At 40.1% G+C, this 18,185-nt stretch overlaps 1 protein-coding gene across 10 annotated transcripts in view; it reads right to left on the minus strand.

The window, feature by feature from the left end:
* Dnm3 (dynamin 3) overlaps positions 1-18,185 on the minus strand; it is a 605,597-nt gene that overhangs the window by 292,096 nt on the left and 295,316 nt on the right. For all 10 annotated transcript variants that reach the window (XM_029553749.1, XM_008848499.3, XM_008848501.2 and 7 more), the window contains one exon: positions 7,297-7,410. In XM_029553749.1, the coding sequence (XP_029409609.1) occupies positions 7,297-7,410 (114 nt within the window). The remainder of the gene's footprint in view (positions 1-7,296; positions 7,411-18,185) is intronic.

Below are 18,185 nucleotides of genomic sequence, written 5' to 3' on the forward strand. Positions count from 1 at the left end.
CTGAATAATTAAATTATCCAGACAAAAACTCTTTTGAAATGGCTATTTCTACATTATTCTCATACTTTGGCTTTTTCTAAATTCCCCAAGAATTTATGTGTGCAAATTAATAATGAGAAATTAATATTCTTTCCCAAATGATCTTCAGTCCAGTAAGCCATATTTACTTAAGCAGATGAGAAAATACCTATTAACCAATGATAAAAATAAACAAAATTCAAAGAAATTCTGTAACTCAATGATTTAGGCCCTCAATACTATCACATGATGAAATCACACTGTACATAGTCACTTATTCGCAGATTCAGACCTTCACTAATAAATATTTGGTTTATTCTTTTCATTATTGTGACTGCCAGTGGTAGAAAGTGAATGAAAAAAACGGTTCCTGGGCTCATGACAGGTACAGTCTCAACTGTCAGAAGTTACCTATCACTTGTCACCTTCTGAAAAATCTTTTAGATTCACTCATTTCTGCCAGTTCCCACCAACTCATCCCACCCAAGCCACCATGGTCTCTCATGTAGTCAATGATGATTACTTCCTAATAATGCCCCCAGTCCAGTTTTGCCCTCTTCCAATCAATTTTCCTCAAGATAACCAAAGGGGTCTATAAAAAAAAAATTCAGGTCTCAGCATGTGACCCTCCAGTTTAAAAACTTTGAAGGTTCTTATAACTCTGGAAATTAAAGTCCTTCATTGTTAGGGCCCCTTTCTCTTTTTGTTCCAGACTCTGTGGGTTTAATTCTGCCTTAGAACACAAACAGAAGCTACTCTGACCACTCAGTACCCATACCCTGTGATCCTCCCACCTCAGGCATTGCTCATGTCAAACATTTTTTCATAGTCTTTATTTTTTCATAGTCTGTAATTAGTATCTGTTAGGTTTTGTTATTTGTTTATATGTTTTTTTTTTAACTCAGACTATCTCTTAAAAGGGCAGGTATCATGGACTCTTTGTTAATCATTTTATCCTGTGTGACCAGAACAGTGCCTGGTATACTGCAAGGCTTCCAAAGATATTTGTTGGAAAATGTTCAGGTAAGAAAGGGCATGGCACTATCACTTCACAGCTGGCTACGTCCCTTGTTCTCTTTGTGTCTCTAAATGGAGAATACAGATCAATTGCTGACTGAGCCCAATGCCTGGGACACTATCTCCACAAATGGAAACTATAACAACCATAATGATCATCAGGAAAGTCAGGACAGTGAAAGCTGGCCTAATGGGTTTGAGTAGAAGAAACGTACAGCTCCAACTACTAACTCAAGAGTTTCCTGTTTCCCAAAAGTCATTGGCATCTGGTTTTGTTGAACATTTTGACCAGTTTGGCTTGATTAGATATATGAGCATATATATAATGTATAAATAGATACATAGTATATATAAGCTCATATTACATATAAAGAAGCGCCTCAGGCATTTTAGATTGATACCATTAAGGGAAAAGATTAGAAGCCAGTATGCTGTTTAGCCAAAAGAGGCTAAAGCTGCCAGAAACACAACAAAGTAGTGTACCCACTAGTTAAGAACTGCCATTCAGAGGGGCATATAATAATCTACGTGATATTACTAAAATTTATTTCTTCTCTAAATTCTTAGTAAAGATAAGTAGTATAATAGCTTCATATTATCCTTTTGATAGAAATCAAAGAGTTACATGCTACCCATCTCAGATCACAAGTCTGTATGTCTGAGCTCTGAGTGCCCCCTAACAAGCACTGTCCTCTGGCCTAGGGATGTGCATATTGGAAGAGTGACATGTGGAAGACGAGCCATAAATGGGCCCATGCAACCCCTGGAAATGTACTAATGACCATTTTTGTAAGAAATTCCAGGTCTGGGGTTCTGCCACATGATTTGGAAGTACAGGGCCTGAGGAAATCCCCTAGTAATGACTTGTAAACTATCGAACTCTGAAAGACGGGCTACTTCCTTTCACACTTCACAAAATTCCAATCATGGAGTCATGTTAAAAAATAAGATATGGCCGGGACATGGCGGCACACGCCTTTAATCCCAGCACTCAGCACTCGGGAGGCAGAGGCAGGCAGATCTCTATGAGTTTGAGGCCAGCCTGGTCTCCATAGCAAATCCAGGCCAGCTAGAGCTACAGGAAGAACCTGTCTCAAAAAAGACCAAAAAAAAAAAAAAAAGATATGGTCAAGTGGATGAACTGTGTCTACTACAACATACTGCATTACAGTGACTCTGTGAGGATAACATGGTAGTATAACATTGCCTGGAACTCAGGCAGAAACCTTTCTATTAAGGTCATATATCAGTAGCATATGAACAGCATTACTGTGCTGTACTGTTAGAGTAATAGTTCAAAAACTACTGTCAAGGACTCTTGAGGTGGTTCATGCATCCATAAAAAGATTTAAGAGTAGGTTAGATGCATTATTCTAAATAGGAAGAAAATGGAAAATGCTGAGACTCTCGCTGCTACACTCCTGCTAACTATAACTTAAAGTCAGCACTTGGATTATCATGGAATTTCCCATGGAAGGTTGGAAGGAACCAGTTTGATATCATCACTTCTAATTCTTGGTTAAGATGTAGATAGAACACAGAGTCTGTAGTGGGGACAGTAGGGAAGTCTCACTGATCAAATGGGATTTGAGTCCCTCTTGTTTTCCAAATCTTGCCATTCTTTACTTTAAAAAAAAATCCAGATGCCACATATGCTATCTCACAATATAAAATGACCAAAACAAGTTGGAAATCAGAAGTGATGTGAGGTAGAGAATGACACTACATCACATGGGGAGACTGTGGTGATGCTTTCAATAGCAAGAACAAATATACTAGTGTGGTACCAAGAGCACTTACTAATACATGATTTATGAGGACACTGTAAAATCCCACTGATGAGACTCGGCCAGCAATGGTCCTTACTGAATAGTGCAAAGACTGAGATCCAGAAATTGAACTGGCTTGCCCCAGTCACAGCAAACCCACATCCCAGCATCTCATTCTTCCATGGCACCAGGCATTTATGGACTACAGTGCCTTGGGATCCATTATTGGCATCTTGAAAAACAGCCTATCATGAATATATTTAAGCCATTTATGCTAATTATAAGCCTGTCAAAAGTTAAATAAAGCCATATATATTCATATGCCATAAGTGCCATTTAGGTTATAATGAAAATACACCATCTAATTACAAAAGAAAGCAAGGGGGTAATAGAATCACATATAAAATTTTGAATATAGATTTGTCAATAAAAAAAGGATGAATCCACAAATAAATAAGTCAGTGATATGTCCCATCACACTTACTTGACAAAGAAAGATAAATTCTCATGGGTCATGTTTTCCAAAGTATGTAAGTGCTGATGTACACATAGGAACAAAGTACAAGCACTCCATGCATCAACAAAATGTCTCCATAAGTTAAGGTAGAAAACTCTAGTTCATTTTCACACAAGAATATTCTAGATTCAGGATTTTCAATGCTGTCAACAGAGCCACATTTAATCCACATGTAGCTGAACCATGGCAGCAGGATCTTTTGGAACGTAAGTATCATTTACACGCAGTCTTGCTCACAGATGGGTGTTGTGAGGAATCAAGAGGCCAGTGGTGGATCCTCGGTCCTTACTCTCACACACTTTCTGCTTGAACCTTGCCCTGTTACTCTCCTTCAGCTTCAGCTCCCAGCAGACCCTACCACTTGCTCAATCTGGCAAAGAGCAAGGAGCGGTGTGGTCTCCTCTCTTTTGCCCTGACAACAGACTCAGAAACAGTCTGCAGAGTCAGGCAGCTCTGGCTAAGGAAGCAAATGGAACAGAATACAGGACAGTAGTGGTAGCCAAGGAGTGGTGGGGCAAGAACGAGAATGCTGACTCTGGGGGACGAGGCCTCTGCCCCACTGACACTGGCCACTTGCAGCCCATCGTCAGTCTTGGGTCAGCATTTCGAATTTGAAAACTTCCCATCATGTTTCTGGGCAGAGTTCTGAATGAATAACCATAGCTAATGACCAAAGTGTAAATGTAGCCTCTTGACTGGAACTTGAATACTGCTCTCCCACAGCTAACAGCCAGGGTATGTCATCATCGCCTCTGGCCTTGGCCTGCTCTGGCTTCCTACCTGGTCTCCCCTCTGTTCTTGCACCTCTACCTCAAGCATACCCTATACATCACATACAGCCCAGCAACCAGATGCTTGTAAATCACAAACCTAATCAGACCACACCCTGAGAGTACTTTTGTGGTTTTGAGTTATCCTTGGAACAAATTCAAATAATTGGGTGGTGTTACCCTCCAGTGCCTCTGCCCTTGACTATTCCTACATTCTGGCCATGGGCTTCCCATCAATTCCCAGCCCCCAGGGCTTCTGCATTTCTTGTCCCTTTTGCTAAATTGTCATTGGGCTCATTCTTCTTCATAGCTTATCACTCTTGTCTTGGCTCCTGTATTACTTCTGTCTTAGTTTGTTTCTCCATTGCTGTGACAAAACACTCTGACCACTACCAACTTTGGGAGGAAAGGGTTTATTCAGCTTACATCTCCTGGGTCACAGTTCATTAGCGAGCCCAAGGTAGGAACTCAGGGCAGGAACCTGGAAGCAGGAGCTGGAGCACAGGCCATGGAGGACCACTGCTTACTGACTTGCTCCCCTGGCCCCCGATCAGCCTGCTTTCTTATTCAACACAGGCCCACCTGCCCAGGGTTGGCACCACTCATAATGGCCTAGGCCCTCCCACATCACTCCACAATCAAAAAGATGCCCCCACGGACATGGCCACAGGCCAGTCCGATGAAGGAAATTCCCCAATTGAGGCTCCTTCAATCCAGGTGTGTCAAATTGACACTAAAGCTATACAGCACAACTTCTTTCTAGTCACCCATTCTAGAGGCTCTTTCCCTGTTGCTTGCTTGCTCCTTGTCCTGTCTCCTCTTCAAGAGAACTGAATACCTAACTATTCATATACTTGGCTGTTGGTTCCACACAAAAGCAAACTTCTCTGTCCTTTCCTCTTTCATGGTGTGATCTAAAGGAGAAAAGTACCTTTTCCTTGAGTTCCTTCACGATTCATTCTAACATCCCTCCACAAACATACCTTTAGTAAAATATCCTCTAGACTCAGGCAATATTAATGTACATGTTTGAATTCTTGAGAGAACACAATCAGCAGTGATTTTGCAGAGCTGCCCTGAGTCTTTAGAGGAGAGGAAGGCAAGTCCATTGACATGATCCTCCAGGCTCTCAGAGCTTCTTCCTTCCCTATGTAGAACATCGCATGCCTCTATACCCTTCAGGAGTTACACAGCACACCAGAGGGCTTCTCCTAAAGCTAAATTGCAGTAACAAGCCATTGCCCCCCAGAGCTCTCTCAGGAGCCTCTGGGGGCCACACCCAGAAGTAGGTGAATGCTGAGACACCTGAATATGCTGGTGAACGCTTTGTGAGGCACAATGGAATTGGACAACCCCAGGCATCTCTGGGGGCCTGAGAGTTTGACAGCCTGAGTTCTTATTTCTACTTTGTTACCAACTCTCCATGGGTCCTTTGGAAGTGAGTTATCCTCACTGACACTACGTGTTCTTTAGTGAAATAAACTAAATTCTGTCCAAATGATTTTCTAAAAGGTCGAGATTTGGGTGTTTTTGGTGGTGAGAATGGTAATGTTTGCTTGCTTGTTTTGGTGTTCTCATCTGCCAAATAGCAACAATTATAGTACTTTTCCTTAAATTATAATGTGGGTCAGTTAACTAACAAACAGAAAACATGAGCTATCACTATTGTGGTTCCTTAGTACAACCTTTTGCTTGCTCTTGTATAACTGGAAAAATGTCCAAGGTTGATAATATACGTAAATGAACATCTAAATATTCATATAGAAAATGTGTCCAAAGCACAACAGAGGTGCAAAGAAGGTAACTACTTACTCTCTTTTATATTTAGGAAAGTGTTTTGGAGCTTAAGTAGTAACCTTTAAAACTAGAGCATCCCACAGAATGACAGAAATGCCTAACCAATCTCAGGGGAGCAACCATAGTTAATCCTCAGACACTTACAGTGACCAATGTAAGTCAAAAAAAAATTGAAAATAACTTTTTGAAAGAAAATTTGTTTTGACATTTCTATAGGATTTTAGTTCCCATACTGCAGAAAATTTGGTAGGACCCATCATCCAGTATTTTTTAAAGCACTTTATTATAATGAACTCACAAATTTAAAAAAAAAAAAACCACACAGCTAGATTAAGGTACCACTCAAACAAACACTTGCCCAGTCCCAAACTCTAGGCATCTCATTGAATCCAATATTTTCCAACATAATGTAACACATAAAACACAGTTGGGAAAGGAAAAGAACTCTGAGACAATAAACTTTTCTTCTAAGAAATAGAAAAGCAACTTATAATGCTTTCAAAAGAAATCAAGCTAAGATAGGGAGGACTTTTAACTCCAACAACACTTCTTTTAGAGTCAGTAAGACTGACAGGATCTCACCTGTACATGGTTTTGCTATCAAAGAACCTGCTCATGTAATGTTTATGGGCTGTATTTTAAATACAATGACTTCACTGGTCAGAACAAAGCTACTGAGATTTCCCAAACATAGCTCAATTTCAATCTACGTCTTTCCAAGTCTAGTTCTAAGACTTAACAGCATTTTAATGGCTCTATAAGACTAATACGACATTTTTTACACTTTTATAGGTATCAGATTTAAATTAGTAAGTCACATGGTGACATTATTAACATCTAACATAAGCCAGAACACTATAAATATCATCATTCATGTTTTACAGAGATATCAAATTCTCAAAGAAGAAAATTTGTTTAAAAAGTCTAGAACTCATGTGAAGGCCAGCAATCTGATCATCTTCAAAGCTTTGCATTTGAGATGGTTGCCACAGCAATGATTCCAAAGTGCTTTACTAATGGCATTTTGTAAATCATTTTACTACTAATATGTTTTATTACCTTATTGTCTTTTCAATGTTATTTAATGAAAACTGCCTTCACCAAATTGCCTTCACCATACCAGTATCTGGATATTAACATAAAGAGGTTTCTAACTCGAGACCCCTAAATTCATTGTTTAGGTCAGCAAAATAGGACTACAACAAAGAAATAAGCAGATAAAGAAATTCAATGACAATACTGAAAAATCAAAAACCTATAATGAAATCAAACAGTGCTTCTTTAAAGAAACGTTCATAGCTGAATGTCACTGAAAGAGACCACTGGTGTCTAAATTTGTGTATAACAGAAACATCAGTTAATTTAGCATTGGAAACACTTAAGCAAACTGCCATTCTCCATGGCTTACCTCATCATCTTTGTACCAGGACAAGCTTTCTGCTGTAAGCACGAACCAGTATCCCTTTGAGCCTCCTTTCATGATGCCAATATTGCTGATGGTCAGCCAGCCCTTACGAATCACCTGAAAGAGAGCAGACATCAGCAGAAGCATTGAATTTAGCAAAAGCAAATGGAGGCCAGAAGTCTTGGACTAAGTAAAAGCAAGACATGAGTCACAATAAGAACAGCATTGCTCTCCCGCGATTCATGCTCAACTTCCAAAGAATATATCTTCCAAAAGTGTAGCTGACCGGAGGGAGGTCTTTACTATCTGTGAATCAAACAAAAATCTCGGACTCACATGGATGGTGGAAACCGAGTGACTGAAACAGAAAAGAATGAAATGAGGTAGCCTGACAGGCGTGTGCCAGCCTATTTATGGCATTGCTGCTACAATTAAAACATATTTCATTGATTGGATGAACAACAGACTCTCCACGCCTGTTGCCTAATCTCTCCTTCCAGACTATTAGTGCATTTGTCTGCCTGGCTTGAGGCTCACTGGGATTTACAGCAGACCCTGGTCAGCAAACGGTGACAAAAACAGAACTCAAGCCACCCAATTAGCTTCTTGTTAACAGTCATAAGTAAGGCTGATTGAAGAAGACTGAAATAATAAACTAAAATGAAAAAGTCTGGGGACTCTCAATGGTCCTGATTTATCCACCTACTTCTGGTTGTTATTTGCCATGCACAAAATGTGGAGCATCTTCAAAAAAAAAAGCATCCAATGGCTTTCAGATTTTAAAACATTAACAACTGAGTGACAAATTTGACAGTGCTTATAAGTGGCTTTTTTTTTCCTTACAGTGGTTATAAAGTTAACTTATTCCCCATATGACAATTTACCATTGCCTCTATGCTACATAATTTCATTGTCACAGAACCAGGAATGCAATTCTATATGGGATCGTACATTATCCTAAAGGTAACAAATTATCCTATTCACTATCCTAGGGATCCTAACATATATATTATCTTACATATATATTCAAAAAAAATTTGTTGAATACTAGCCTTTGCCCCTGATCTTGGTAACTGATCAGAACTAGATGCTAAGACTCTATTGCTGAAGACACTACATACAAAGCTGTAGAATGAACAAGGAAAACTCAAGCTTGTGCTGACTTCAGAGCCTCATCTCTACTGGCTAGTATTCATAATGCTGGAAGCTGCTTGCATGCTACCAGAAGGAAAAAACAATCATCAACTCTACCCAGCTGTAAATCCTGTGAACTTCAGTAATAACTGGCCTTGCAAGATATGCCCACTGGTGCAATAGTGGCACAAATATTATGAAAGTAACCAACCACTCCTTAATTGGATTTAAGGTCTGCTTTTTAGAATGTAGCCCATACATGACACTGATATCAGGCTTAGGAACCTGAAACTAGACAGGTCACAGGACATAGGAGAGGACCTCACAGAGTTTTCTACTGAATAGTTATCATTTCTGACTCTTAATGACTTACTATTATGCCCATAGATTAATGCATCTCTCTACTCTCATCAGAGAAGGTTCCTTATGCAACAGATGGTGATTAACACAGAAACTCACAACTGGCCAATGTTCAGTGCTTATCCCGGAATAGGACACCTATATCAAACTTCTGCCTTCAAAGGCTCAGGGACTACTGCAGAAGGAGGGGTGGAAAGATTGTAAGAGTCAGAGATGGTGGATGACCTCAAAGAAACAGTTTCCTAGACAGCTGGTCAATTACTCGTATGAACTCACAGCTATGGTGGCAGCATACACAAGTCCCATGCAAGCTCAAACCAGGAAAAAAAAAATCCCAGTATAGACATAAGGAAGGCGGTAAGAAGTTCCAGCTCTACCTCAGGAAATTCTGGCAACAGATGGTTGCTGGAGGGACAGAAACAATCTCTTTCAAGTACAGGATCTTGGTAGGTCAACCATGCTCCAGGGGATGGACCCACATTGAAGGATATTTGGAGACACAAATTAGACTCTATAGGCCTTAGTATATATGTAATATATAAGAGTATATATTATAGAGTAGATTAAATTGGATGGGGGCAATAAGAGGATGTGTAGATAGGGAAGGAGACATAAATATCATCAAATTACATTGTATGAAAATTGAAAGATTTCAATAAAGTACACAAAATTATTTGTGGAATGATTGTTAGTTCTAGTTGACATTTAAGAAAGGCCAGTCCTTAGAAAAATTAAGAAAGAAACTAAGGTTCTCAGTGTGGACCTTACAAACATCTCTCTACATTTCTGCCATGGCCACACTTAATTCCCTATTTCAGCATCCCTGACTCTCTGTCCTCCCATCAAGAGGCCTTGCTACTTTATATGTTCCCATAGAGCACCCCTCTCAGATCCAGAAAAAGGCAGGGTACTCTGTTGATCAAAATTACCCCTTTGACTTACTCTGTTCTTTAGAAAGAAGCCAACAATAGGTCTCAAAATACAGCTCCTACCAGACATACTGTAGTCATTCAGATGTTTTCTGAAATCATAAGGTTCTAGACTACTATCACTCCGAGTAAATCAGAATACAGTTAGGTGAAACCTAGGAACCTACTTAATTTCCTTTTTCTTCTCCATTTCTTTTTTCTTTTTATTTATTTATTTATTTATTTATTTATTGGTCTTTTGGAGACAAGGTCTCCCTGTAGACCCAGCTGACATGGAACTCGCCTTGCAGATCAGGCTGGCTTTGAACTCACAGAGATCTACATGTCTCTGCCTCCAGAGCAGTTTCTTTTTTTAAAGAGTTACTTATTCTTACTTCTTGAGCATGAGTGCCTGCATGTGTATAAGTGCACCACATGCATGCAATGCCCACAGAGGTCAGCCTAGGAAGAGATTATAAAACATAGGTTGTTTGAAAAGTTGACCTTGGTAGATTATAAAAGCTCATACATAGGCTTTTTTCAGTAGACAAGAGGCTGCCTCTATAAACACAGTTTACACTCTGTAAGACCTGCCTCGGCAGATGCTGGAGTTCCATGAGGATACACAAAAGGTGTGGGTCAAACCAGTCACCCAGTTGGTTTGGAGTAAGCTACTGTGGCAAGAATAGGCATCCTCGGAACTCAGAATCTAGGCAGCTTATCCTGAATTTGACTGGCTGACGTTTTTCTAGAAAGCATGCCTGAGGCGGGATTCAATGATAAAGAAAAGTGTCTTCCAATGTATAGGCTCGTGGGCTTAAAGATTTGAAACTTGGTCCACCACTTTTATACTACACTGAGATGCTCAGGTACACAGAGTACTCTTAAGGCTCCATCCATTAAGGCCAGGCCTTGTAGGAGGGATTAGAATAGCACCCTTAATAGCATTCCATATCAGGGGCCAGACCAACAGGAGAAGGGGGGAGAGCTAACTTTATTCATGTGACTTGCTTACTCACTTAAGGGTTCCTACCCCATTGCACCTAAGCATGCATTCTGGAGCTAGAATTGGGTTAATTTCACAGAAAAAAAAAAGGTCTCTTTAGGATATCTAGACTTCTTAGAGTAAGGGAGAAAAAAACAAAAGCAAAAGGAAAATAAAAATGACAAGGTTTTGTATAGGTATGGTGTAAGAAAGTGACAAATAAGTCCTGGTGATTGGAGCTGCCATCACTGCAAAGTCTTAAGTTCTAATGCACAGCAGTGCTCACGTGTCCTGCGCTGATAGTGTGTGCACTATCTGTGTGTGCACTGGATACGTGGCAGTCCCACTCTATGCTAAACGCACAGTGGTAAAGTTGACAACTTAGAAATAGAAAGTTATAGATTTACAAACAGCTAAACAAAATTTGACTGGTAGCCTGATAGTGGTGAAGTCAGGAAAATTTACGGTCTCTTTAGGATATCTAGACTTCTTAGAGTAAGGGAGAAAAAAACAAAAGCAAAAGGAAAATAAAAATGACAAGGTTTTGTATAGGTATGGTGTAAGAAAGTGACAAATAAGTCCTGGTGATTGGAGCTGCCATCACTGCAAAGTCTTAAGTTCTAATGCACAGCAGTGCTCACGTGTCCTGCGCTGATAGTGTGTGCACTATCTGTGTGTGCACTGGATACGTGGCAGTCCCACTCTATGCTAAACGCACAGTGGTAAAGTTGACAACTTAGAAATAGAAAGTTATAGATTTACAAACAGCTAAACAAAATTTGACTGGTAGCCTGATAGTGGTGAAGTCAGGAAAATTTACTTCATCTGCTCTCTCTCTTTCAGCAGCCCTGAATATCTGCTTCCAGCCAGCGTCAAACAGGGCCTGGCAAGAATTGCTTTAAAAACTAGAGAATCTACTTGTTTATTGTTTACTTGATTAATGGAGAGCCAGTGCTAGCATTCTTTATTGTGTCCCACTTTGCTTACTTATGAAATAAGTGTCTTGGTTTGGATAAGTGCCCTTGTTAAAGGCCTTCCCACTAGGCTAGCACTAGTAGGAGGTGATGGGACTTAGCAGGAGTTCCTTAGATCCTTGAGGCATGCTCTTGAACAGTACCAGGGGACCCCTGTCCCCTTCCTATTTATTTCCTGCACTCTTAAGGGGTGGTTTGTTCTACCATGATATGCTGCCCTCACCAGAAGCCCAAAGCTATGAATCTACTTGATCATGGACTAGAACCACTAGAATCAAGAGACAAGTAAATTTTTCCCTGTGATAAGTTACTGTCTCGGGTATTTCATTATAGTAATGGAAAGCTGACTAATTAATTCAATAAGGAACACAAGAAAATATTTCAATTTCAAAAAACCAGAAGAAACAACCCATTGTTATGGAGACCTGCTCAGGGTACAGTTGATGCAAGGGATCCCAAGGCCACCTGGACAAGAGTACCCCCTTGGCTGAGGCTGCCTAGCCAGTAGGAATTGACACTGGACTTTCATTTGTTGTTCCACAAGTACTTTGGCTTTGCAAACTCCTTTAGGAATATGATCATTGGGCTTTAATTTTTGGCAACTTCATAGAAAGAGGAAGTTTACAGTCATATCAAGGGCATGTCTTTTTGGTTGACATTTTATTACTGATGTGTAACATCTTATAACATATCAATGATGTCATCTGATTGTTGCAGAGTCTCTGAGAGGTTATGGAAACAACTTGGTTGAATACAATTTTAAACAAGACCTAAAAAGCGGGGAGAGAAAACCAACCTTGAGCACAGACTGGCCTCGGAGTGAATTTACCAGTGTGTTGATCTGAATGATTTCAGTCTTTTGCTTATTAGTGGTCCTGGGAGGATGCCTGTGGGAGCTTTGGTTAGCCTTGGAGTAGTTTTAAGAAAGTAGAAGCAAGACTGGTGGTCTGTGGATCTCTTCCTCCAAAAGGCAGCTAGCCATATCCCTGCTGATGTTCCAGCATAGTGATTAAATCCAAGGAAACAGAAGGCAGGGAGAAGTTCGAGGAAGACCCTGAAGGTTGGGAGACAGATGGACTTTGTTTCCTCTCCTGTTCTCCCAGCAGGACTAAAGTGGCTTCTCGCACTATGAAATCTAGAAAAATGAGCAGGGAAGTGTAGTCCATGGCCTTTCTCCTTCTCCACCTTACTCTGTTCTTTATAGAAAATGGTCTGTCCACCAAAAGAAAAATGAGGAAGAACCAGGTAGAGGGATGCTTTTGGAAGCTCTTGTCAGAAAACTCCAATGAACTCTCATATGAACATTTTAAAAGTGCCCTGTTCTGACTTTTCTAGTTCCCTGTCTAGAATTTGTAATGCTAATTACTCTTGCCTTTACTTCTCCTTCACATCTCCTATTCACAATTCAAGGACTTTCTTTTCCCCTTAGAGATGAGAGCTATGCAATTTGGGAGTCTTTTAGATAGACTCACTGAAGGGGTATTCCAATTGCCTCACCCTGCGTCCCTGTTCAGCATGAAAGAAGCCAGAGCGGTCTGCATCCCTATTCCCTATTGGCAGTTTGGGTAACCCCTTCAGAGGATGGAGTGATAAGACTAGGAGGTAGGAACTGGCTAGGCAGTTAGGGTAAAAAGACCTCCAAAGAAATGTAGCCAGTTTCTGGGCTAAAAGTCAAAATATCCTTTGGCCTGTTAGCAACCCACTCTGTTCCAAACAACAAAAATGTCAAAATGTCAAAAGTATTTGGGAGCTTGTATCTAATCCGTAAAAGATTTTAGGGTTACCTCTTCAGAGGGGGGAATGTTGGAGGGGAGGTACTGGGCATGGATTCTATCAAAACACCTTATATGCATGTATGAAATTCTCAATAAAGTTTTTGTAAAAGCTTTAAAAAAAAAAAAAGAAAAAGAAAATGGTTTGTCCACAAGGACATAGTCCTTCAATAGAGGAGGCAAAAGGGCCACACCTGCACCTTACAGGGACAAGTTCAATATAGGAAGGTGTTCAAAGATCTGCCTCACTTAAGAGACTTGATGAGCCAGCTGGGCAACATTTCCTGAATGCCTACAGAAGAACCAAACACTGTGCCAGATGCAGATGAAGATCACAGAGAGAGTCACTGGGCCCAGGAAGCATCCCAACAGGGACATGACAATGTAGAAAAGAAGATTTTTATTTCTGATGAATTAGCGTTATAACTGGGATAAAGAGACAATGAAAATAAGAACATGAGGCAAAACACACATGACAGGACCTAAAGAACAATCAAATTAAGATGCAAATTCAAATATTTGATGAAATATTACTATGTTTTCAAGACTAGAACATTGTCCCTACTCTTAATGCCTTGGCTACATGACATTTGGGTGTTCCTTCAGGTTTTTAGCTTTCTAGGAAATCTGAGTATAATTTTGATACCATTTCTAGGACAAGGATAGCCACAATAGGCATCACCCAGGTCCACACATATAATACTTCTCTTAATCCCCATAATGATCCTGTGAGGAAAGTATTATTTTATGTACCAGAGGAGGATACAGAGAGCTGATTCCTTCTAGACTGTTAAGGCTGTACTGCTGACCAGCAGCCTCCCTTGCAGGCCTTGTGCCCCATGTGCCATTTTGCTCCACTTTGAAAAACATTCAGGAAAGTCAGCCTTTTAGCACATGACTGAAATAAACTCTCCCTAGTGGTTTGGATTCAGAGTCCCATTCCCCACCCCACAACACAAAGATGTTGAGTATACTGTGGCTTCTAACAAGCAAACAAACAAGCAAAAACTCAGACACAATCAGTACTGGGCAGAAGAGTCTGGAAAAGACATGTAGTTCCAATACTTGCTACCTTGTGACACTGGATTTATTTAAGCACTGTTTGCCTCAAGTAATTTTATACTTACAGGATAAAGTTTTTATAAGAATCATATGATTTAATATATGGTGAGGATTTAGATCAGCATCTCTAGTAACATGTATTAGGTATTATTTCCATTGTATTTGTTATCATAAAGTTAGGGGAAAAAGTCAGATCAAAATGTTGTCTATAATTGGAAATTATATATAAAGTCATATTTATTTCCTTCTCAAATTTTTAAATGTCTATGTTCTAGCAACATTAATAATATTGAAAATTCACATTGCAGCTGGAGAGTGACTCAGCAGTTAAGAATGCTTGCTGCTCTTCCAGAGGACCTGGGTTAGATTCCCAGCACCCACATGGCAGCTGACAATCATCTATAACTCCAGTTCCAGGAGATAGAATGCCCTCTTCTGGCCTCTGAGGGCTTTCCACCACATGGGTGTACTTACATACATGCAGGCAATATACTCATACACATGAAAATATAAATAATATATAAAATATTTTAAAAATCCAAGTTGATATCACAGGTTTGTTTGTTTAGAGCAGGCCATGTCTTTAGATCCCTTTTAATATGTAGGAACAAAGTATGTTGAAAACTGATGCAGATTAAAAATAATCTGACAGTGAAATAACCCACCCACACAACATAAAAAGAAATGGTTCTAGAGTGGTAATTGGGAAATCCCCAGGATGAAAGCAGCTTCACTATTTGAAACACAGATCTAACTTGATTGACTCAAAACATATTAGTAAAATGCAATAAAAGCTGGCTGAAAATAAAGAAGCAATAGCTAACATTCATATCAGCTCTCCTTATTTGAACACCTTCAGTTTCCAAAAACCTCTAACCTTCTGGGTTTGCTGTAAAATCCAACCTCTACTTCACAGCATTGGCATAAATTTAAATGGGAAAGAAACCCGAGTCCCTGTTTCACAGGATAATCTCACCACACAGTGGAAGCAGCCCCTTCCTACTTTTATTCTGGACTGTAAATCTCCAAGGACTACTTCTATGGGCCCCGTGCCTTCCATTGCCTCTGCCTTGTAAGTTTCTCTTCTAGAACATAATCCAGGTTCAAGTCATGAGGGCATGTTTCATGCCTCAGCATCACATTTAGCTTTTGCACTATCTAGGTTCATAAAGTTTCTGATGAAGACTCTCTTCTCCTTCTGCTGGTACTGTGGTGCTTGCTCAGGCGTCCTTTCTGCTGCACACACTGCTAGCTCAAAGCTGTTTCTTTTCAGTTTACTCACCTAAACCTCTAGGAGATCCAGGCCATTAAGCAAGATGAAACTCAGGGCTCTACTTTCAGGTTTTTCCCTGTGTATCTCTTCCATGTGCAGAACTCCCTTTGAAGTTATTGGGCCCTCCATGTGGAAGAGATTCCACATGATACAAAACAGAATTTGAGCTAAGCCTGTCATCTCTTCCTCACTCCGAAGCACAAACACACACATACACAAAGGAAAAGAAAGCTCATTATTAACAGGGCCTAAATAAAATGTGGATATTTTCCTAAAACTAATCCAGAAACAGCTTGAGAGAAAAAAAAACTCCTTAGTAGATATGAATTCATTTAATAGCTAACTAGTGGGCACCTTATATCTGTCAGAATGCACTTAGCAAATGCAAGAATAAGCTGAAATAACATCAATGAAATACCCAAAATAGGCCTAGTTCTTGACCTTAATGGAGCTTTCAGATAAAAAGGAAATAGACACTGAGTAAAGACACACAGATTAAAATAACAGCTGCTGCTGGTCTGCCAAGAAGTGGCTCAGTACATTAAGAGACTGATGACTACACAGGGTATTAGAAAAGGCATACTTGAGGGCTCTAGAACTGGAGTTAAAATCTGAAGGGTGTTAGAAAGAAGGACACAGGGACAGCGGTGGCACTCATTGTGGCCATATCCTATAAAGCAGGAATGAGCCTTGTGCAAGATAGACCTTCAGAGGAGGCTAATCATGCTTGGTTCTGTAACTTATAGGAAGAGATTTAGTCTTTATCCTTTGAGGTGTTGCTAATGCAGAGCAGTCACATAAGATTTGCATCCTAAGAAAGCTCCCTTTTCAGCTCCAGTTTGGTAAAGAGATTAGAGGGGGGAAAAAAAGAGTAAGGATGCCAGAATATCAGAGAGGTGACCGTTGCAGAACCCTGGGTAACAGATGGTGATAACTTTGACAAGAGTGTTAGAAATGGACATATGGAGATGTGGATGGATCAGAGGAATGCTTGGGAAGGAAAATTAGTATGACAATGATAAATTGGATATGCAAGATGAAAGAGAATGAGATGTCAAGGATGACGCTCAATGTCTTGTTTATGAAACTGAGCAAATTGCAGAGGCATGTCCAGAGGGAGGGGGAAGAGAGAGAAGGACAGAGACAGAGAGAGACACGGAGATGTTTAGGGAGATGAGTCATAAAGTCACAGTGAGAATGTGGAAAGCAGAGCATTGCCTATAAAGTAGCCTAGATCTGATATGCAAATTTGTGAACTGTTGGTTTGTGGGCGTGATTGAAGCTGTGGGTGTAGGGGAAATGATTTAAAATGACAGTTTAAAGGAGAGGAAGACCCTGGGCTGAGCCTTGAGGAAAAGTGGCAATCACTAGACAGAGAGACGGACAGAGGGGTGCTGGAAGGGTGGGAGGCAAAGCAGGATGCTGCATGTGCAAAAGCCAGTGGCGAGGATGCTTTACTAAGGCAAGAGCACCAAAAGCTCACACGACACAGTGAGAGAAAGTGCACTAAACATAAAAACTTTCATTAGTTTGGGTAACCAGAAATTGTTAAAGAGATCATCTTTAACTAGTTTGGCCTCAGCCAGACCAATCTAGGGCTCAGTTCTGGAGGCTCCTGCTGTGCTTGGCCTTTGTCCTTTAATTTCTACATAGAGGGGACAATGGAAGGTTTCTAAGAGAGGCCTTTACCATCTCTGATGGCAGTGAGGACGAGTTATAATTGCTATAAAAGCATTAACTATTAGAACTATGTGTCCTACTGACATGTTGACCAAGCCCCTTTACTGAATGTTTCTGTGCCCTAATGGAGACGGGGAGCAGATGGGAGAGTAAGTGACAGACCCGAAGGTTTCCCACGCTGCTGTGATTTCATATGATGAAGCCATTCCTTCCTAACATCTTTCAGAGGCAAAAATAAAATTTCCCAGTGCTGCAAAAGAGACGCCAATTGGCCAACGAAGAAAACATATACAAAACATATTTGTTGGTTTTAAAGAAGTTTCAGGAAATTTGGGCTCCCACAGGCAAGAAAAAAATGTTGTCAATAATTCAAGTTAAAGTCATACATTAATTTATTAATGCTAAGTAATGGGAATTTGTCAAAAAATTACAAGGTTTGGAGTTTCTAGTACAGTTTACAGACATATATCTATCCTATAGAGCACCTCTGATGAAGAATACCATAACAGGGGCTAGAGAGATGGCTCAGTAGTTAAGAGCACTGGGTGTTCTTGCAGAAGACTTGGATTCAATTCCCAGCATCCACTTGGCAGCTAACAACCAACCATCTGTAATTCCAAATCCTCTTCTGGCCTCCGTGGGCATTTCATGCATTAGATGCACTGACAACACTCATAAAATAAAAATTAAAATTAAAAAAACAATGGCAGTAAGAAGAGTTTCAATGTATCTAGATATGAAATA

This window comes from Nannospalax galili, unplaced genomic scaffold, assembly GCF_000622305.1.
Source record: "Nannospalax galili isolate Female #2095 unplaced genomic scaffold, S.galili_v1.0 scaffold624, whole genome shotgun sequence".
Classification (NCBI taxonomy): domain Eukaryota; kingdom Metazoa; phylum Chordata; class Mammalia; order Rodentia; family Spalacidae; genus Nannospalax; species Nannospalax galili.